Source organism: Pogoniulus pusillus, chromosome 20 (genome assembly GCF_015220805.1).
Source record: "Pogoniulus pusillus isolate bPogPus1 chromosome 20, bPogPus1.pri, whole genome shotgun sequence".
NCBI lineage: Eukaryota > Metazoa > Chordata > Aves > Piciformes > Lybiidae > Pogoniulus > Pogoniulus pusillus.
In genome coordinates this window covers 14,169,807-14,192,625 of record NC_087283.1, presented here as the reverse complement: position 1 = coordinate 14,192,625, position 22,819 = coordinate 14,169,807, and the positions used below count along the sequence as shown (strand labels likewise).

General features: G+C 40.0%; 2 protein-coding genes across 2 annotated transcripts in view; both read left to right on the top strand.

The window, feature by feature from the left end:
* SHCBP1 (SHC binding and spindle associated 1) overlaps positions 1-22,819 on the top strand; it is a 91,333-nt gene that overhangs the window by 32,043 nt on the left and 36,471 nt on the right. The gene's annotated exons all lie outside the window — the stretch shown is intronic.
* VPS35 (VPS35 retromer complex component) lies at positions 55-22,771 on the top strand. Its single transcript, XM_064160305.1, has 17 exons — positions 55-158; positions 6,632-6,730; positions 8,188-8,284; positions 9,035-9,158; positions 10,540-10,722; positions 11,038-11,251; positions 12,011-12,094; positions 12,537-12,646; positions 14,888-14,984; positions 15,079-15,227; positions 15,713-15,920; positions 16,410-16,565; positions 17,596-17,718; positions 18,633-18,812; positions 19,952-20,191; positions 20,633-20,776; positions 21,873-22,771. The coding sequence occupies exons 1-17, from the start codon at positions 156-158 to the stop codon at positions 22,050-22,052; spliced, it is 2,391 nt and encodes a 796-aa protein (XP_064016375.1). The 5' UTR covers positions 55-155; the 3' UTR covers positions 22,053-22,771.

Here is a 22,819-nt window from a genome sequence, read left to right as displayed (position 1 = left end):
CCAATCGGCCCGCAGCGGGGCACTTCCTCGTCGTGGGCCAATGGGAAGTGCGCAGCGCGGCGGTGGGTGGCACCTCGAGGACGGCGCAGTCACATGACGGTGCGCGGCGCTGTGGGGTGCTGCTGGCGGGGGCGGCTACTGGCAGCGGCTCGACCATGGTGAGGGGCTGCAGGCGGCTGGGCTGGGAGGGGCTGGTGCACGCTGCGGGGTGCGACTCAATCTTGCTTCTGGGAGCTGACACCGGTGTTGCTGCTGCTGTGTGTGTGGGTAGGAGGGATCCGGCCCGCGCTAGCCGGTGGCTGAGGGGCAGGCCCGGCCTGCTTGGGGCCGGCCTCCACCCTTGGGCTTCTGCTCGGTGCCGTCCGGGGCTGCCGACAGTGGTTGCGCTCGGTTGGCGGTGGAGGAGGGCCTGGTCTGGGTCGGGGGACTGCAGTCAGGTCCAGAGGCCGCCGCCCGTCCCAGGCGGGGCTGAGGTGAGGGCTAGGCCCCTGATGTCCAGCGTAACGGTTCGCGCTGTGGTAAGGCTGCCCGTGGTGCGCCGGTTAGTGCGAGCCACTGCTTTATTGGTTTTCACCGAGTTCAGCTGTCAGGGCGCCGGGGAAGTAGGTCTTTTTATTAGGGAACCGCTGCCGCACTTGCGGTCAGCGTGTAATTGTGTTTTGTTGTGCTGCCCCTGTCACAAACCCAAGGTTATGCCGTTTCTGGCGCTGTGCATATGTACTCCTATTGCCAGTGTTGCAGTGCTATTCAATTGTTCCTCATCTCCAGGACTTTCAGACTTTACTTCCTGCAGAAAAAGTGGATTTGCGTTGGTGGGCCCGGTTAGATAGAGTTTCGGAAGAAATGGTGGTGTTCATTAGCGAGGCAGATGTGAAATTTCAACAAAGAAATAGCACTTACTGAGAAATGCATTTTGATCTTCAATAAAAATAAGGGGACAATCAGGTTCCCTAGTAAAACTAAAAAGTTTACCTGTTTAATGTATTTTCCATAATATTTAGTATTCAATAAAATTTTAAGCAGCATTTGCTATAACCATAATGATGTATTAATTAATGTAAGTGTGGAACGTAGAGAGTATTGACAGTAAACAGTGAGGATAAACCAGTTTGAATGCTGTACAAAGCAGAGAGTGCACAGTTTGTAGATTTTTGAGCCAGTCTGTTTTAAATTTTCTGCGTGTTGATATCAGTTTAATCCTGTATTCCCTAGAGATGTGTGTAGGGGTGAAACCTGTAACATTATTTGAAACACAGATAGAAAATACTTAATTGGGTGATGAGAAATGATAATTCTACATAGCTAACAGCCTCTGTCTTCCACATAAATACTTTGTGATTGTTGTTAACTGAAAAATGACACAACTTTTCTATGCCTGTCGCATGGGAACTGGCCTGGGACTTGTCTGGCTTTGTGTCTTCACTCCAAGAGTAACTGATGTCAGGTGATTCAGAAAAAAATCAACTTGTTGGTGTTAAACATGGAGTAATCCTCTTTATTGAATTAGGCTCCACTGCCTTTTGCTGTTGCCGTGCTTGCTTTAAGCATTGAAGATGGATGCTTAAGTACCTTTAAAAAGACTGATTTTAAGAGGATTGTGGCAGTTCTTGATCATTCCATGATTAAGAAGTCCAGCCCCTTGTTAACAAATTCCTGCTCATGTCTTGTGGCTTTCTGTGGCAGTATGTACTAGCTTAAACATATGAAAAATGGTTTAGTTTTGCTGGTTCCTGTATAGTATAAAATGATTATGCTTTCTTTGTTGATTCTAAGCAGCTCAGTGGCTTCTGCAGCAGCGCATTGTGGGCACTTGGGCTTCACCTATAGGCTGCCAGTTGTCCCTGTCTGCTTCTGTAGCTAACCTATCTTCTTGCTTGAGTTGCACTCCCTTTATATGTTTAAATGGTGACTGACTGGTAGGTAGTCCTAAGAAAATCAATTTGAAAAGAGGCAGCAAAACCGTCTTGGGTAAATGTTATTCATTGTGACACTAGATACAAGCATGTGAACAAACAAAAGGAGGAGTCATGTGCGGAACAGGTTTTAAGCACATCAATTATCTAAAGAGAAGTATTTAATTTAGAAATTAGGTGAAAATGCACTTAAGAATGAAACGGAATCAAAACTTTCTACTTGGTATTGTTTATACTCTGTATCCAGCTTAGGACCATAGTATTTACAGAATACAAGCTATTTGGCGGGCTCCACAATGCCTTGAATCCTGCTGTGTTTTATCATTAAGAAATTCTTGATTACTGCAAGTTATAAGACTTTTAAGTGGGATGAGCATCTTAATTAGTCAACACACTCACCCAAAATAGTAACTATATCCAGAGTGCAGCGAAGTGTCAAATATGAGATTGAATATGAATCTTATGAAGTCTTGTGGAACTGAACATTAAAAAATAAGTGAATTGTACATAATTGGTGTAATGTGCACTCTGTGTGCTCAAGAATAGTTGCTATTATGAGGGTAGGCATGGTCCAGAGTGATGTTTGCTGCTGCAAAATATACTTTTCTATTTGTCATCTGTTGGGTAACTTTTGTTACCAACTGATCAGCCAGGCAGTAGGCTTCTTCCAGGCTCATTTGAGGTTTTAAAAGAAATCAGTGTTGTCCAAGACAATTTACAGCTCAGGAGTCTTTATTTATAAGTCAAAGCAACAAAACTGAAACAAAAAAACCACACTGCAAAAAACTCACATCAAATGCCAGCTCTCCTCACCCTCCTGCTGAATTCAGCTGCTGCCTGTTGTGACTTCTATAACTTCCAAATGGTAACTTCTGATAGTCCTTTCTTCAAAGGAAAAGGCTGTGGTCTATTGTACAAAGACTGATAGTGCAACTGAAAGAGGTGGTTCACTGTCCCTCTCCACTGCTCATGTGCTTTCTTGTGGCTTCAGAGGGAAAAAGGGTAGGGAACAGGAAAAGCAGAAAGCAGTGTTCGCATCAACATTTCTTTTTTCTTCAACATTTGCAGCACATCTAATGGGTGAATGGCTCAGGAATGTCTTAAGTCCGAATGGCTGCATAATTGCTTCTCCTGTGTTTATGCAGGAGTTTATACCTTATTGTACCTGTTGTAGACAAGGTGGGACGTTCTGTGCCTTGATTATGGGGTACTACTTTTCAGTGTCTGTGTATCTTCCCTTCAAAAGCTTTGTGCTCAGGATTCTTGTTCGTAGATTGGCATAGGACTTCACAGCTCAGTTGCCTCTTTTTGGTTAAGCTAGCACTTTGAAAATACTGTTCTGCATTACTAATTTGAAATGGAAGATGCAGAGCTGTAGTCAATATTGTGTCTGACAGTAGATCTGGCTTCTAGTGTGGTCTGTGCCCTTCTAATTGTCCTCGGTAGGTTTTTGCTGCATGTTTTGTGTACTTGAGATTTTTGTTTTTACTACAACTTTGTCAAATTTTAGGCAAATGCACCTTAATGTCTTCTTGTGTATCACTTAATAATAACTAGGCTGTGTGGGAACCTTTAGTTCTGAAGGTGAAAATAGAAAAGAATAAGCTAATAAATGCTCACACTTTGAAAACTGATAAGTAGGAAAGAGTTGGAACTTGTTCAGTGGTGCTGCTGTGAAGATGTTTTCTTTGTATAGTAGTAAAGATGCTACAAACAATACTTTAAGCTGCTACCTTCTGTTCTAGTGACAGCATATCTTATCTCATTACCTCTGTGACTAAAATGCTGAGATGATGTTTTCTTTAGACATAAAGTGCAACACCTATGTAGTAAAGACATCTTTGTCTAGACCTATGACCTTCTTATTTTTACCATCAGAACAGAGCTGAAAGTAATTTTACTCTTGATCTTCAAGAAATACAGATGGAAAAGTTAATCTGTTGTGTTAAGATGGAAATGTTTCTGTTGATGAATTCAGTCATGTACTTAGTACAGTCCCAGTGCTGAATGCAGTGTAGGATCTTGCTGCTCACTTTTACAGCAGGAATGAAAATACCATCAATGTCTTGTATTAATGCAGATGGAATTTGATGTAAAGCTGATGCAAGTTCATTATAGACTCTGGAACTCCCTGGTTTCTCCAGCTGTTCTTAAAATACAGTGTTTTAAGTTGCATAACAAAATGTATTCTTCAATGACTTGTTTCTGGTGAGATTATTACTGGTATCATGTAAAGCATAGTGTTGAACTCAGAGTAGCCATCAGCTTTAACTAGTGTTTTTCCCAGCAAAAGTAAGGGGAATGATGCTTGTGCACTCCTGTCAACTTCTTCTCTTCAAAGCCCTACGTGCAGTGTTCTATGTGGTTGAAGGGAAAATTACTTACAGGCAGGACTTAGGCTAGCTTACTTGATTCTTTGCAGCCTAAGCGTCTTTACTAGCACTACAGTGTGAACAACTGGGGATGGAAGAGAAGGACTAGTAGCTCTGTGAGTGTAGTGCCCATTAGGAGAAAGGGGGCTTGGGAGGTTGTGGTTAGCATTAACCTTTCTGCACCTTTTCTAACTCTGCTTCGATACAGAGACATCTGGTGTGGTTAGAGCTTGTGGTGTTCAGCTCAGTAGTGATGTCTTCTCTAAAGCACCAGTATGGGCTCAGAGAACTGTAGAGTGTGACAAACATTCTGGCATAGGCATAACTCAGCAGGTCTGGTGCATGGTGTTTTGATTTGATTGTTGCATGCTAGTCTCAGCACTGTCATTTGCTGTTCCTTGAAAGTCTGATCTGTCATGGCATAAATGAAGCTTAGCAGTTATAGAGAAGTTCTCCTGGCAGAATGTATTTGCTTCACAGTTGGAGTGTTTTTCTGGAGTTTAAATTGTTTGGGAAGGTGGATCATCTACTGATAGACACTAGTCTTACCTTACACTTAAATTACATTGGGTTTTTTGGAAGACCTGTGCTTTGTGATCAAACATAGAAAGGTTTTTTTAAGAGGTGCAGTCACTGGAACTAGCAGATTTTTTTTTTCTGTTGACTGAGTAGATTCTTTAATTATGCATGGTTTGTATGTTGCTGAGTCACAGAGGCATTGGTCGAAAGGAATAACCTGCATAAAAAGCAGGATTATCATCAATGTAAGATCAGATCAGCCATGGCTTTGTCTAGTTAGGTGATTGAAAACTTTCATGGACAGAGTTTCACCACCTATTTGTGTGTCATCAAGGCAAGAACAGTATTGCATAGCACTGTTTCCTGTATATGGAAAAGGGATTTTGGGAGAACAAGGGGGTAGTAATGTCTATGATTGTTTTAGGGAGATTCTAATTGCAGAACAAGAACCCAATTAAATATGGGAGAAAATCAGTGTGTGCCAAGGCTACAATGCTCTATAGCTGCTAAGTTGCTGTTAAATAAAATCTTCTCCTTTTTTTAATGGAGACCTGGATTTTAATCTATCCTGTGGGGACTCCAGGAGTGAGGCATGTAGGAGTAGTGAGTACTGAAGATACTGTTTTAAAAAAATGTTAGGGTGATGTAGTTTATGGCCTGCTGGCTTGTTGCTGGTCTTTAATTAAAAGAAGAGAGCAGGAACCTTCTCAACACAGTTTATGTGGGCAACAAGTGTAAACCGCAAATTGAGAATTTACTGAAGTTGCAGGCTTGGACAACTGCTGTGTGAATTACTGTGTCCATAGCATTTGTCAAGACTAGAGAAGATATGGTTGGGACACAACATCAGTGCTTTTATCTCTATTTCAGAGAGGCCACCTGAAAACTGAAAGATGGGCAGAGACTGGAAGGCTCTATTGAAATGTTGAAGACTAGACCTAAATAATAGGTATTTTCTTTTGAAGTGTTAGAAGGGTGGTTGCAGGTGGAGAGAACATTAGGAGTTCTGCTCCAAGTAAATTTGGACATCTTGGAGGATGATTTTCTATGACCATCTTAAGAGTTATCAATCTGGTAGATGGCAGGGAGCAGCTGCAGAAGGAGAAAGCCTGTTAGAGCTGGGCGGAAATCTAAGGCTGTAAGTAGTGGATGTAATAATAAAATTCAGTATGATCCTTGCAAAGGCAAAATATGTTGAAAGTTCAACAAATGAAATGCACCTCTTTGAGGAGAGGTAAGACAAAGAGGGTCACTGGGACAACTGTTACTTCTCTGCATTTTTTTTATTGCCCTCTGCACGTTGCTTCCACTGTACTTTATCCTTTCCTTATCTGAAACTTGTGCTCTAATAGAGTTGTGTGACTTAGCAGTTGAAGTTGTGAATGCAGGAAAGCATCTAAACAGTTGCAGTTTGTGCAGTCTTCACAGAGCTTCAAAGCAGTATGCAAAGAGCTAGCAGTGCTTCCTCTCAGAGCAATGTCTTTGCAGTCTATTACAGTTTTTATTGCCAGATACTTGCACTGGATTCTCAATCTCTACATGTTACAAGGAAAGAGTTGACCCTGTTCCATGGCCGTGGCATTGCACTCCAAGAAGGAATGTTCTCACACAGGCTGCCCATAACCTATCTCCTTCCTGCCCTCAGGTTTTTGTGGAGTGCTAGGAACTTTCTCCCTCATGTATTACATAGTGATTTCTGGGAACTCCTGAGTGGTTGTGCTGCAGTATTGCTTGCACTGTTCTAAACTACAGAAATCCAGTCTGAATCAGGTCATTAACAGTTTCATAATTGAGTTCTGGGCTTTTTTGTTTGTTTTTAACTTACAGCCAACAACACAGCAATCTCCTCAGGATGAGCAGGAAAAACTCCTGGACGAAGCCATTCAGGCTGTGAAGGTGCAGTCTTTCCAGATGAAGAGATGCTTGGTAAGAATGTAACTTTTAAAATGCAATACAGCTTGTTGTCTGCGAGAACTAAAACAATAAATACTAATCACTAGTGCTGTGGGGAGAATTTGGCAGAAAGATGCACAATGGGTTAAAGCATTTCAAACACATGAAGCATCTGCTTAATGGGTGAGCCTTGAGTGTTCTCTGAATGTGTCTTCGTGATTTTGCTCCAGTATTTGGCAAGTTAAATTATAAGGATGCAGTTTTGTAATTTATGGATTTGCATTTAAGTAAACCTAAACTGAGAAGAAGCCTGCTATTTGACATCAAAATGTTATTGCTCAAATTCATTTTATGTAGAACTATATGATGATAAAATTCTTGAGTTCAACATGCTGTTATTTTTTCCATATAGTCTTTTTTTGGCATGAACCACAGACTATGAGGCAAATGATGAATTACCTGCTGCACAGGATACATCTTGTAATGATTAACTGTAGACTGGGGCATGAATTCCTCTGCGTTGGGAAAACACCATTGGTTAGATTTTGCTTTATGTGGAAATTATAGCCAATGCAGGTAGATGATGCCATCATGTATATCTTTCTTGGATTTGAAAAGCCTATTTTTATTTAGAGAAACTTCTGAGAGTTCCAGTGAGAATGTAAATATTTCTGTGTATTTTTGTGCAGTTAGGAAAATTAGCTTTGCAGCTCAGTGATAGTAGCAAGAAAGGTACCACCTCTTCCAGTTTTATGCTCTGGAATGCTTTTGAAATTTTGAAGTAGCTGTAACTGAGCTGTTCACTGCTGTCTGTGACTGAGTAACTACATATATAAATATATGGAGAGAAATAACAGTTCTTGTAGTTCTCCCCCAAAACTTAATGCTCTTTTCTACACTGGATTGAACAGTTATGTATGGGTGGTAGAGTAGAAGTTTGTGATGACATCTTGTCATGCCAGGTGGTTATGTGCATAAGTTATATGCAGCCGAACTGACTATGACTTTCAGTAGGGTGTTGTTATGGGGTGAGAAATAGGGGAAGAGGAGTTTGATTATAGCAGTGATGTGCTGACAATGCAGATACTCTCTGCTAGAGGTTTCTTCATGAAATCTAAACAAAACAACAATCCAGAGTGGGTGTGGGGAGAAGGGGGAATCTGTTCTATTTTGCTTGTTGGATAGAATCTTAGTGGTGGATGGAGATACCTGCATGACAAAACTATGTTTGTGTTTTTCATTTTGGGTTGTTGAGGGTTTTTTTTGTGCTGTATCTCTCGTTATATGTGCTGTCTTGCCACTTTTAAGCATAATGCTCCACTTAGACAGGATGGACAACATAGTGCAAGCTGGATACTAAATCGCTTGATTGCATTAGGATTATTCCTTTCCTAATGTTTATTTCATCTTTGCATGGTTTTTAAAAAAGCTACAAGTGTAGTTGTAGAGTATTATTTCTTACAGGGTATTCTGTCTTTCTTCTTCTGAAGGACAAAAACAAACTCATGGATGCTCTGAAACATGCTTCTAACATGCTTGGCGAGCTGCGGACTTCTATGTTATCTCCAAAGAACTACTATGAGCTCTGTATCCTTTGAAGAGGAAACAGCTGAAGTTCTGAATCTGGAATGAAATGCTTATGTGTTTCTTTGGTACAATGACATCTCATTGGTCTCAGATATTTACTAGCACTTTTCTCCTCAACGTTTAGTTATCTTTATAGTGTGTAGGAGAATATACTCTTTGCTCACTGTTGAAGTTCACCTTCTCCCTTTGGTGTAAACCAGGTAATTAAAGACTTTCATACGTTCCTTTGGGAGGTTTCGGGAGTCTAGTCCTATAAAAGTATCAGCTCTAAACCAGCTCTACTTGCAGTATGTTACTTTAAAATCTGTAAAACCAACTAACTTTTTACACTTTGTTACTGTGTTAGCTTGTAACAGTGAGTACCTTGATGTTTTTACATGCGCATACTGTGGTAATCTGAAGCAGGAGAACCTCTTCATGTTTCTTGGGAATAGAATATGAGTATGCAAATACTGCTTTCTCAGTGTGTGGATGATATTCTTTTGTGAGACTTTAGTTTAGATACTTTGTTCAATCATTCATTTACTCACTAGTTTGATTTACGGTTGGTTTATTTTTCTGACATGTTAAAAATGGCAATTGAAGGCTTTGGGTTAATACTGAACATTTATCCCCATAGTGATAATTGTTTCAGAAGTACTACCTACCTGGGCATGATTGTATTTGGTACTGCAGCATTCCTCCTTGATATGAATGAGCAAATGACTCTGTAAATCTGTCTAACTTAAATTTCTTAACTGTGATTAAAAGACATGGCAATTTCTGATGAGCTACACTACTTGGAAGTCTACCTGACAGATGAATTTGCCAAAGGAAGGAAAGTGGCAGACCTTTATGAGCTTGTCCAGTATGCTGGAAATATTATTCCAAGACTGTAAGTTTGTGTGTATCTGTGTGTTGCTTGCTTTGTTTTTTTTAAAACTGGTGCATTGTGGTCAAGCTCTGCATTCTTGCTTGACAGCAAGAATTCTGTTCAAAGTGGTAGAAAGTGTTTCTGAATATCTTAAGATGGGGTTGCTATCAGACTTCTGAGGTTAAATCCAAGGTTTAGGCTATCTGCAGGTCAGTTCCCTCTGCCAGTATGTTGGTTTTGCACATAATGGAAGTATTTGGATATTGAAGTAGAATTGAGTTTGGGGAAGAGAGCTGGCCAGTGGAAGATTGAGTACCACTTTCTGACCTGTGGCATTGACTGAACATTGACTTCTTACCTCTTTATGAACTTGTATCTAGATCCTCACAAACAATAGATGCTTCATAACCATCTGTCTCTTCAGTGCAAGAAGTGTGGGTGAATCTTAAAATGTCTGTAAATTCAAGCTTTGCATTGCTGAGTATGTGTGGTGGGGTTATTTTGGCTATGTGTTACCATCCTTGGGATGATACTAGAAGACTTATCTTTAAATGTGACCATTGGACTGGAGAACATCTGGATATTCAGACTTAGGATTCAGTTTTTGCTTGGTACTGCGGTTATTAATTCTTGACCTTATGTTCTTGCCAGGAAGTCTTTGAAGACACCAAGCTGCTTCTTCATATAGTTCCTAATAACTAGCACAATGTCTTTGCTCTGCTGCACAATCATTTCAATCATTTGAGTTGTCTACTTGACACAGATTCAAATTCTCCCTGTTGAGCACTTCTCATGCTTACATGGAGGCTCTGTGCATCTCCGTGTATGAGGCAGAGATGTGTGCAGAGATGGTTGAGGCCTCTTGAGTGTTTCTTGTTTTTCTCCCCTTAATCTGAAGGAGAGTCCAAGTATACTGGAACACCAGTCCGTTGCGTCTTGCGTGTTCCTTTTACCTGTTGTTTGAGAGAGATGTTGCAGGAATGAGTAGAGGTGTGGGGCTTTCTGGAGAGTATAACACCTAGCATTCTAGACCACACTGTGAAAGAGGCTTAGCTGCCTCACCATAGTAGATTACTTAACTATATGTGCCAGAGCTTGTTTGCCAGCTTAGTGTGGTGCTGAAAGTATAGACAAGCAAGTTTGAGAGCATTCAGGACTTGATGCATACTAAACATCTACACATACAATGTATAAAGCACTGTAATGGGGTTAAGCGGTTGTTCATGCTTGCTGGGCTCTAGCAGAGGAGGATAAGAGTTGGAATTTGACTAAATATCCACATTTCTGGGACCTGGGTGATAACTTGATTGATTTATCTGTCTTGGTAATACTTGCAGGAAGGAAGAAATGTACTATTTTCTTTGAGTGATGTTTTTACAGCTTGTTTCTGTGCCTTTTGCAGGTATCTCCTCATAACAGTAGGAGTTGTCTATGTCAAGTCATTTCCACAGTCCAGGAAAGATATTTTGAAAGACCTAGTGGAGATGTGTCGTGGTGTACAGCATCCTCTTAGAGGCCTTTTTCTTCGAAACTATCTCCTCCAGTGTACCAGGAATATCTTACCAGATGAAGGCGAGCAAGCAGAGTAAGAATGATGGGCTATAACTTTATGCTGTTAAAAATAGTAGTTGTAAAAAATTTTCTGTATGGCTTTCTTCATATTTGAGAGAAATATATATGTTGGAACTATATAAACTTGACAGGTGTTTTGTCCTTTAAAAATCCCCTTCTAGAACTAGAGTTTGTCACAACTAAGGGTATGATCCTTGCTTGTGAATCCAGATATTCCATCACACAGTTCCCTACTCTCCTACCTTCTTAAATTCAGTGTTCACCTGTGGATGGAAGGATGAATATCTCTGACAAGCATTTCCTGTTCCTAACTCATTCTCAATTACAGTGAAGAAACCACTGGAGACATCAGTGATTCAATGGATTTTGTGCTGCTGAACTTTGCTGAGATGAACAAACTTTGGGTGCGAATGCAACACCAAGGTCATAGTCGAGACAGAGAGAAGAGGGAGCGAGAAAGGCAGGAGCTGAGGATCCTAGTAGGAACAAACCTGGTTCGCCTCAGTCAGTTGGAAGGTGTGAACGTGGAGCGATACAAGCAGGTGAGATGTCTTCCCATCCTTTCTGACTTGTGTTGCTTCTTTTAAATGAAACCGGTTAGGCCTTTCAGATGAGCAGCTTCAAGTGTTAGAGCTGTGCTCAAAGTTCAGCAACCAGTGTGCTTCTTGAACTCATGACCTGAGGAGAAGTTCTGAATGTTAATGAAGCTCTGTGGCTAAGGACATGACTTGTGTATTTTTCTTATGAGATGGTCTGTCATGTCGACAAGAAGTTTTAAAACTCCTTGCTGATTCCCATTTTACTTAAGAGCAAGTTGATGTAAGGAATATGTATACATAGTGTTCTGTGATAGCCTTTGCAAGTCAAATGAAGCTGTGTTTCATAAAGTATTCAAATGAACTGTTATTGTTTGTGTTTGGTTGGCAATACTTGCATTATTTATGCCTATGCCGTATAAGTTCTACCATATAGCCACTGAAAATTATTTTTGAGTAGTGCTGCTGAGACCTTGAGTAGTGATATGTGCCAGCAAAGCTGGCATCACAGACTTACAAACCTGCAAGCCTTGATTTAGTAATGTACAAAAGGGACAAATGTCTGAGACCAGTAGATTTATTTTTTTTTCTCTGAAGGGTGAAACTGCTTAAAATAGGGGCCTTTCATCAGATAGCCTTTATGTAAAGAATAAGCTGAGAGATGTTAGAAATACTGCTCTGGACTGAATGCAGATGTGTGAATATAAGCTTAGAAAGTATTTGTAAAAGCACGGTAAGACTGTTGTGGGTTTTTTCCTATTCCAGATTGTTCTACCTGGAATATTGGAGCAAGTTGTAAACTGTAGAGATGCTTTAGCTCAGGAGTACCTAATGGAGTGCATCATACAGGTGAGCTGCTTCAATTAAATTGTAGTGGTGGGACACAGGGACACTTATTTCAGTAGTTTTACTGAGACTGAAGTGACTTGCACATCTTTCTCATGAACTGGAGAACTGCATCATTGAAACTCTTACATAGTGGCTTGTCTCATTTTTTTAAATCATATGGACATAGTGGAGATAAATCTGTTCTGTTGCAAAACGTTGTAAGCATCTGAGCCAGCAGTGCCTGCAGTATGAATAGTCATAGATAGCTGGGCCCTCAAGTTGCCTGGTTGTCTTGCATCATGCATTTACCCAGTAAAGGCCAGCTTGGGGAATGCTAATTTGTAGGCCAGACCATGTTTACTGTGTGTCTGTCTGCTTTAGAATTACTCTGTTGTGTTTTACTGCTGTATAACAATGGGCAAATTCAGTTTATAACTTGATGACTATTGATCTAAAACTTCAGGTTTTCCCAGATGAATTTCACCTCCAAACCCTGAACCCATTTCTCAGAGCCTGTGCTGAGCTGCACCAAAATGTGAATGTGAAAAATATAATTATTGCTTTAATTGACAGGTGAGTGACCGAGGGGGTGGAAATTGGCTCAATTAAGTTTGTGTTATGCACAAGCAGATAATTCTAACATTTTAATGCTTTTCATTTTCGATACTGCTTGCCTTCACTGTTCTGTGTATTTCTATCAGCTGTGATTGAAGGAGAGAAGAATATATTTCTGTAGTTGATTTTGCAGCTTCCAGGAAAACCTGCTTTAAGGACTGATTAAGCCTTGGAAACAAATTACTCCAGGAAGCAACCATTTAGTATTGACCAGTTTCATGTTTCTGAACCAAAATGGCTGCAGCGTTCTGCTTTGACAGCCACGCTGGTTATAAGAACCTCTTGAAAGCCTGAAGATCCAAATGACTACTTTACCCTTTGGTTTTCTTCAGAAAAGAGGTAGTGGCGGGGTGGAACTACTTTTGTATCTCTGGTCCATGTACCCATATATGGACTTCTGTTACCGCAGGGATCTTGAGCCCCACTGGTATTCAGCAGTGAGTAGATTTGTTGTGGCATTGCTTCTTCATCTTCTCTAAGGGCTGGTGGTGGCCTGTATGCATAACTGGTGGAATTTAGGATTTTGATGGTTTTACTTCATCTATAATTTGTTTTCTTCAGGTCACATCAGATCTATTTGTTCAGGATGCCAGTCTTACTAGAGTATCAGTATTTGTGCATTTTGCAGAGAAGTAGCTCTGCCTTCATCTGAGATATTTGTTTGTTTCCTATGCTTAGTTGCCATGGCTGAGGTTTGTCATAACTGTGTTAGCTTTAAAACAGAACACAACTCCAAAGTCCCATTTCTTATAGCAATCTAATTTCTGAAGCTGTTTATCTTGAGATTAAAGATCCTGTGACCTTTCTTGAAAGTACTTTTGTACTATGATTTTGGAGAAATTGAATATATCTGCTCTTGGAATCCATGCATGCAGGGAAGATGGTGCTCCTGGTTTTGGACTGCAGTTGTTAGCCATTGTTAGGTGTTTCAATATTGTGTAGGTAGATGTGAATCTGTGCCATGCAGGTAGAAACTGTTGACTTTCATCTTTATTTCAGCTGGCGTGGGATAACTGAAACAGAACATCAGGGACTGCTGAGGAAGCTTGTGAAGCTATTGTCCATGTTCTCATGGGGCTTTTCTGTTAAAGGAGTCTTTCTGCAAATCGTCTTGCTGCTTTGGGATCTTTTCTTGCCTTACTAAACAATTCATAGCTTTTAATTATGGAGCCATCTGCCTGCAACTTGATCATACGTTATAGCATGCTGGCCTTACCCTCTGAGCTGTTGCCAAGAAAAGCTGCCTTGTCCCTTTGAGAAAAGCCAATAACTGTTACAGCTTTAGAAAGTCTGCTTGCTATGACCCTAGAGAAAATACAAGAGTAGTTCAATGTCTGTTTGTCCTGACACTTCAGCTTTTTCTTAACTGCTGTTTTGTCTCAAACCCAGACTTAATTCAGAATGAAAGATTAGAGAAGTAACTGAAAATTTCATCAGGTGCCTTTTCCTAAGTGTCTTTGTATGTCTTCCTGTATTTCAGAATACAATAATCCCTTAAAGCATAGATGGCAAGACTTGCCTTTTTCAGCTGCAGCTTTGGTAGGGTACTAGCCTTCTTATAGTGATTCTTTTTATGTTGTCTCTGACGTGTGCAGAAAAGGTGATTGCTATGACTTTCTTCTCTTACAGAAACAGCTCTGCAACACATTTTGCATGTTTGCTGGATAGCAATCTCTCATTTTATGTTACTTTTTTCCCCAAAAAGGTGGTATTCTCCCCTTAAAATTTATTTTGCTCATTTCAAATAATGGAAGACCAAAATATGTTAATCCATCTCTGGAGGCAAAGTGTACTTAAGTCACCATATTCTGGTTTTGCTCTGGAGACTACTTTTCAGAGAATGCTACTGGATGTCTGACTTCAGCAGTATCACTGAACAGGTGCAGGATACTTGCTCTTCCATCAGCCTACTCTGTACCTCTTTCTCTGCTGCAAAGAATCAAAAACTTGCAACTAGCTGAAGAATGTGGATTATGAAACATCCTTCTTGGTCTTTCTTTATCTTGCCATGACTGTCAGCACTTCTTTTCAGGAGTAGTACCAGGCTTAGATGCTCTCAAGCTTCTGACTTTTTTAATTTTGTAGTAAAGCTTTCAGATATACCTAAATGACTTGTTTGTGCTAGTGTCTTATTTTGGCCTGTATCAAGGGCATAGGAAGACCGTGCTGACCAAGTTGTTTTCCTTTATCTATTACCAGGTTAGCTTTATTTGCACATCGTGAAGATGGACCTGGCATCCCAGCAGACATCAAACTGTTTGATATCTTTTCACAGCAGGTTGCTACTGTTATACAGGTATGCTGGGTATTCCTGCACGCAGGTTTGGGGTGCTTTTTGCCAAGTTACATGATTTTTCTTTTAATCAAATTGATACTGTCTCGAATTTCAGTCTCGCCAGGACATGCCCTCAGAGGATGTGGTGTCTTTGCAAGTTTCTCTCATTAATTTGGCTATGAAGTGCTACCCAGACAGAGTTGACTATGTTGATAAGGTGTTGGAGACAACTGTGGAAATATTCAATAAACTTAATCTGGAACAGTAAGTAAATGTTACTTGCAGTATCTCTAGAGTGCAATTAATACTCTAAAATCTTGACTTTTCCCAATGTCTGGCAAGATGGGAAAGAGACCTACTTTGGATGCGTAAGGCTACTGCTTTTGGGCCAAGCTGTAGAGGGTCATGATAAACAACTAACCAGTACCTGCTCATCTATGCAGCTAAACAGTATATTTCAAGCTGTTGTGTAGCCATCTATTTATCCCTTTCAGCACTTCAGAAAGTTGCTCTTGCTGACTTTGCAGCCACAGTCTCTTCTCCTGCTGTTGGTAACTTAAAAAGCGCAGTTTACACTCTGCATCCTGAAGAGCAAGGTGAATTGTTTCGAAACTGTTTCCTTTTTCCCTAGCAGTAAGTTTCTTAGATATTGTAGTATACACCACAGTTGATACTGAGGCAGACTTTAAATTGTGTCAGTGTTTGTGAGCTATCGATTAATTGTGTGTTTTGCATGTATTTTCTTGTAGTATTGCAACAAGCAGTGCTGTTTCGAAGGAGCTGACTAGACTTTTGAAAATCCCTGTTGATACTTACAACAATATCCTGACAGTTCTGAAACTAAAACACTTTCACCCACTCTTTGAATACTTTGATTACGAGTCCAGGAAGAGCATGAGTTGTTATGTGCTTAGCAATGTATTGGATTATAACACAGAAATTGTGTCCCAAGAACAGGTATGACATAAGTTAATTGCAATTCTAGGTATTTAAACTATTACTCGTTGAAGACTTGAACACAGATGCTGAGTGCCTTCAGGGCAGGGCATGTGTTGTCATCTAGCCTTCCTGTCCCTGCATGCTGCTACCTCTCTGTCTTAGTAGCACAGGCTTTATGCTGCTTGAGAATGTTCTTAACTGTCTTGTCTTTGCACATATTACCTGACTTCATCCTAGAGACTACTTCTGTTAAGTTTGAACAAAGACCCTGGTTCCCTTAAAACCAGCCCTATTATCTAGAAAATGCTGGATAGTGCTGTACTTGTGCTCAGAGGGACACTTCAAGGGAGTAAGGCAAATAGATCATAAAGCATCACCTCCTAATAGACTCTCCTTGTGCTTTGTTAGCACTGTGAATAGTAATGATAGTAAAGATGGTCCCAGTTGCTGTCGACTTCTGCTTACAGACTACTCCAGTTAAAACAGAGCATATGTTGTCTTTAACAGGTTGATGCTATTATGAATTTGGTATCCACGCTGATCCAAGATCAACCAGATCAGCCTGCTGAAGATCCTGACCCTGAGGACTTTGCTGATGAGCAGAGTCTTGTGGGAAGATTTATTCATCTTCTGCGTTCAGATGACCCTGACCAACAGTATCTGGTATGCTTGGTGTGCTCTGTGAACTGTCAGCTCTTGTATCATTTACTGGATGAGTCTAGTGGAGCTGGAGCATCGTTGCTCTGGCACTACGAACTCAGTAGAAAAGATTATGTATGACACCTTAATGATATTATGAAATGCTTATTTGAAAAAAATCAGCAAAGGACTTAAAAGCGTATTTAAATTTACACTTTTTGTCCTGTGCATTGGCAGTTTGTACGCCACTGTGTTAATTCGTGGTTACTTAATATTCTGACTCCTTCATGTCTAAAATACAGTAACTTAGTGACGCTGTGTCCTAGATTTAATTTCTCCTCTGGTACCTGGAATTGTTGCTGGGTTTTATAATGACTGTTTTGATAATACGTCACTATCAATGCACATAAGTAATCCCAAACTAAGGGTAAGGGAGCAGTATAAACAAGTGAAGTTCTTTTGTCTCTCTCTACAGGTTTAGAACGAGGGAGATAGGCAGGAAAGTATCACATTTATGTTGTGTGTGCAGTTGGTGCTCAGAACTAAGGAGGACAGTAAAAGAAGCTGTTATGAATGAGCATAAGGAGAAACTAAGTTGCAGGTTTGACTACCAGCGTGTGGCTCTATAGTCTGTCTTAAGAGTATGAGAACAGTGACTTGTGTTTTGGTTTCATGGGACTTGGTTTCTTTTACCTTCATACAAGTTACAGTAATAAGGAATAATCCTTTTTGTGGCTTCCATTTAGTTGAGGACAGAATGTATCTAGTGTCATTAGCTTCTTTCTCACTGCACAGCCCAAACTGTATAATAGTTAATGTAGTCCAGCAAGTGTTGCCACAGCTGTAGGAAAAGTCTGGGCAGATAACATAAAAAGCTACAGCGACTGCACTTAATTGAAAAAAGCAATTTCTGTGTAGCACTCCCAGAATACTGTAACTTACCTGATGCTCTCCATATCTTTCTGATGCTCTCATTCCCTGAAGTGCAGACTAAGTTACAGATGAAAATAATACCTCCTCCAAGAATTCTCAGCTTATGGTGTTTCTGTTTCAGATCCTAAACACTGCCCGGAAGCACTTTGGTGCAGGTGGCAACCAACGTATTCGCTTTACGCTGCCGCCGTTGGTTTTTGCTGCATACCAGCTTGCTTTTCGCTACAAAGAGAATTCCAAAGTGGTAAGTTGGCCTTAGGTAACTCTTGTATACTTGCTTTTATTTGCCTTTCTCAAAAATGCATTTGTGTTGGCTACGGTATGCTAACACTTGATACAGAATGCTAGATTAGCTGTTAATATTTTTTCTGGAGTCAGATCTTTACTTGAGATGTTAGTGCTTTCTAATTTAAGAACTTGTATCAATTCATATTAAATGATCTCACCACTTGAGGAATGCTGAGGCAGGTATTTATTCATGAAAGGGCCCAACATGTGGTTTCATGTAGAGACCAGAGAACCACAACACTGCAGATGATGGCATGAAACTGATTTAAATACAGATAGTAAAATTAATCAACTTCTAAATTTGTAGCTGCAGTATTTAAATGTTTCTAAAAGCAAGCGATTCTTTCTAGGGTAACAAAGAATATTTCTGAAAGCATATACTAAAATAACAGCTTTGGTTCTTTATCTCAATCTTTCTGATTGAGATAGCTCAAATGTATATTGTTGTGGAGGGTATATTGTTGGGAAATAAGTTAAGTGCTGTTTGATAAAGCGCTCTTCAATTTTTTAAAATCCTCTTCCACTTCAGATTGCTTCATACTGAACAGAGGTTTTTTTTCCACTTAAGGTTTTTGCTTGGTTATGTTCTAAGCATAGCTTTAGTAGCTGCAGTTCAGTGTGGATTTCCTCAGAAGGTTTCTGTGATCGAGTAGGAAAAATGGGTGTGAACTTTTTAGTAAATGGAAGATATTTTGACACACTGAGGTGAACACAGTACTACTAGAGCATTCACTACTGGTTCTGTAAATAAGTGGCTGGAGTGGGCAGGAGACAACAGAATGGAGCACTTCAAGATCTTACCGCAATTTAGACTGCCTTTTCCTTATGGCAATGGTCTTGTTCAAATTTTGGCTTGTTTTGCTTCTTTAGGATGACAAATGGGAAAAGAAGTGCCAGAAGATCTTCTCGTTTGCTCATCAGACCATCAGTGCTCTGATCAAAGCAGAGCTGGCAGAGCTGCCTCTCCGTCTCTTCCTACAAGGAGCACTTGCTGCAGGAGAGATTGGCTTTGAGAATCATGAGACTGTGGCCTATGAATTTATGTCCCAGGTGAGTGTCCAACTATTACAACCTCTGTCCTGTGCTATCTTAAATTTGGCTTCGGTATGTTTCCTGAACACCAAACCATCCAGTGTGATGAAAACATTTGGAACAATTGATAGTGAATGCCGATAGGAAGAAACTCATCATCTTTGTTCTTGCTTCCCCAGCTGCTGTGGAATTAAGCTCTGTCGTTCTACTGGTTTGAATACTCAGTTTGATATGTGCTGCATAGCAGTCCCTCTTGCTCACATAATTGTTTTGCTGGAGGAGCATAGCTTTCTCAACATGACATGCTCCTTCACTGCTCCAAAGACTGTCTCCCAGCTCCTGTTACCTAGCTGATATTGTCCTAACCACAGGCACTCTGGAAGGTCTCTAAAATTTGCAGTATTTCCAGCTGCCATGCTGGGCTTCACTAATTAAAATCCTTGTGGTAAAACCTATTATGGACTACTCTGAAAATCTGCTTAAACCTGTTACTTGATCTTATGCTTTAATTGTTGCAAAAATCATTCCCCATCAGATAAAGAACTGATGTGTTTCATGTTATCCATGTTGCAAGCTTCACCCTAATCTTTCCCTAATACTGCTACTAATGAGTCGCTGATAAGCTCAGCCTTTCCTCTGTCTACTGTTGTAGCACAAGATGAGAGCAGCATGACAATTATGTACCTTGTGTTAGAGATAAGGCTCAAGATTTTTAAGTCTTCTGTGTCCTCTCAAGCTCTTGAGCTATGTAGCAGCAACGCTGATGCTTTCTTACCTACTCTTGGTCACTGACCTACCATTCAGTCTCTGGTCTACTGTTCTTTGTCTTTCCAAGAACCAGAGCCTCTTCAGGGACTATTTCTGCCACTGAAGTTCTGTATTTTGACAAATGCTTGAAATCAATTAAAACGCCATCTTCAGATTATATGTACATTATATTTGTTTACTAGAATTACTTAAGTATTTCTTGCAAGGCTTATTTCCAGTCGGGGTTTACCTTGAGTTTGACAGTGTCAAAAAGAAAGGTGTTTTCTCTGCCTGAACCTTTTAACAAATATAAAATTGGTTGCTTTCCTGACACATCACTAGCAGGTGTGATTTGGGGTTTTTGTGACGTTCTACAGCAGTGATTAAGTCTTGATGTCTCCCTTGATTAGGCCTTTTCTTTGTATGAAGATGAAATCAGTGATTCAAAAGCACAGCTGGCTGCAATCACCTTGATAATTGGGACATTTGAGAGGATGAAATGCTTCAGTGAGGAGAACCATGAGCCTTTGAGGACTCAGTGTGCACTGGCAGCCTCTAAACTCCTTAAGAAGCCAGACCAGTGCCGGGCTGTGAGCACTTGTGCTCATCTCTTTTGGTCTGGTCGAAATACTGACAAGAATGGGGAGGAGGTAAGAATGAAACGACAGCATCATGACACATCCTGTCTTGGTAACGTAGTTCTGCCTTTCTTCTGAAGGTATTCTTCAAGTAAATGTATCACTTAGAGGTGTAGATTTGTTTTGAATGTGTTCTAATACATGATTTTTAAAAATCTCAGTGCAATTTAAGGTGCATAAATACAATAGTAAAGATAATTCAGATCGATTCTGCAGTGGGCATATTGCAGAATAGACTGTAATTAATCTCATAATCAAGGGCTTTTAACAACTGTTTATGCTGTTGTCTGACCACTTGAAAATGGTGATAGGCAGGGTAAGCTTTCAATGAGAGCTTGTTCTGCAGTTTATGTAGTTTTGTTTCTGGGGTAGACAACTGGGAAATGCCGAGGGAGGAGATACTGAAGCTCTTTAAGGGTTTTCTTACTTTAACTTTTGTGGTTTTCCTTTTAGCTTCATGGAGGAAAAAGAGTGATGGAATGCCTAAAGAAGGCTCTGAAGATAGCAAATCAGTGCATGGACCCTTCTCTGCAAGTGCAACTTTTCATAGAAATTCTGAATAGATATATCTATTTTTATGAAAAGGAAAATGAGGCGGTGAGTTGAAATGCATTCTCTTGCATCTCTTTTAAAAAGTGTTTCTTTAAGCTCCTCACTCAGTCCCAAACTGTATCTCTTCAATTTGTTTTCTAATCTCACAAAAGGCAGAACTTCTGATAATAGCAGAGTAGCCAGTTCTTGATATACTAGTGAAATTGTGGATAAAACTTCATTGTTTTTGCATGGAGGGGAAAAACACCAAATGTTTGCAGTTCCAAGTATTTATTACATCAAAACTTACTAGGTCTTAGAATTTAAGTTTTTTCTCCTCTAATTTTAGAGGCACCTAATTCAACATGTGCAAAAGGACTAGAAGATTGTTACAGCTGTACAAGGTCACTGTTGAGTGTGTTGCAAGTAGTTGCTGTAAGCTCTAATTTCAAGAGAGGGCATGTCATGTATCAGCTTAAGTTCTGCATCTGATATAGTTATTGATCTCATACATTTTTTTAGCAGATTACTAGTGAATTTATCTACTTGAGATCAACATCCATTGGATATCATTATTTGATCAAGAGTGAGCACTACCCTGTAGTTTTGAGAGAATGTCTAAAGAGATTTTTAGGGGTTTGCTGACTTAACAACTGAATTCTGCTATAGTGCACTAGTATGAGAGAAAATCCAAACTGATTTTTCAGAGCACTTGGCAGATACAAAATAGTCTTTGGATACAGTAGTGGTCTGTGTGGTGTATGCAGTGCCTGACAGCATAGGGATGCTTTCCAAGGCCACAGCCACAGTTTCATCATTAAGAGTAATTTTAATTCTGTTATTGTCATCCTGATGTCTACAAGACACAGGTTACGTTAGAACATGTAGACAATCTGATTGTTCTTTAATTGTCTGAAGCTTTAAAATTTTGTATTGAATGAACTGGAGAGAAATACTCTGGTAAAAATTACAATGGTCTGAGGATCAGAACTGAAGGTCTTAATTTGCTGCAGTGTGGGGAGTTTCCACAGAACTCTGAAACTGAAGGTGCCCTATGAGGAGCAAGAGAAGGCGGTCTCAAACAGTTTGTCTGCATGCAGCCCTAGAAGTATGTGCTTATATGCAGGTCTTGTTGATGACTCCTGTTTATGTTCTCCTGTAGGTGACAATTCAGGTTTTGAATCAGCTTATACAAAAGATAAGAGAAGATCTCCCAAACCTTGAGTCTACTGAAGAAACAGAACAAATTAACAAACACTTTCATAACACACTGGAGCACTTGCGTCTGAGGAGGGAATCACCAGAATCTGAGGGGCCAATTTATGAAGGTCTTGTTCTTTAGGAAGATACCCACTGTACTTACTACTTTTCATTTACATACCCTATGTTTTTTTAAGATAGATTCATAGGTTGTGCCTTTCAGAAGCATCAAGTTGAGTTAGCATTCATGTGTTCAGTCAGGCACTTGAAACACTCGTGTCGAGTACTCTAACAAATTGGAGAGATTGGACCAGCAACTATAGGTTTCATCAGTTAGCATGGCTGAAACTTTCTATGAAATCCATGTGACATTGGTAGGGATCTTTGGTTCTGATTTTTCTTGTCTGTTCACTGTTGCTTTTGTAGCACTAGACTTCTAAACTGGCAGTGACTGTCATCTGAAACTGTGTCTGATCCTTACAGAGCATCAGATTAGTGGAATTACTGTATGTCAGATTCTGCTTGTGCTTTTCTTTTAATGCAGGTTAAAACTAAGTGTAATATTTTTCCCTAAAACCTGGAATATATTAATGCATGTTTGGAGAGTTTTAAAGTACATGTTCAAAAACAGAAGTTATATTTTGCATATTAAGGCTCTGTGACATTCAGTGAGGGCCAGTACTGTGCACAGGGCATATTTATCAAGATAATTTTGTTCCAAATGGTATTAAAAATAGAAAAATTGCAATCTATATAGATATGTATAACCTTAATTACTGTAAATTTAGGGGAAAATACATTACACAAGTTTATTCAGTATCACAATTTTGCACCAGTGAAACAATAAAGTTGCTATTAACACCTGTTGTTTCATGTCTCTTCAGAGCCCGCTGACAAACCCAGTGCTAA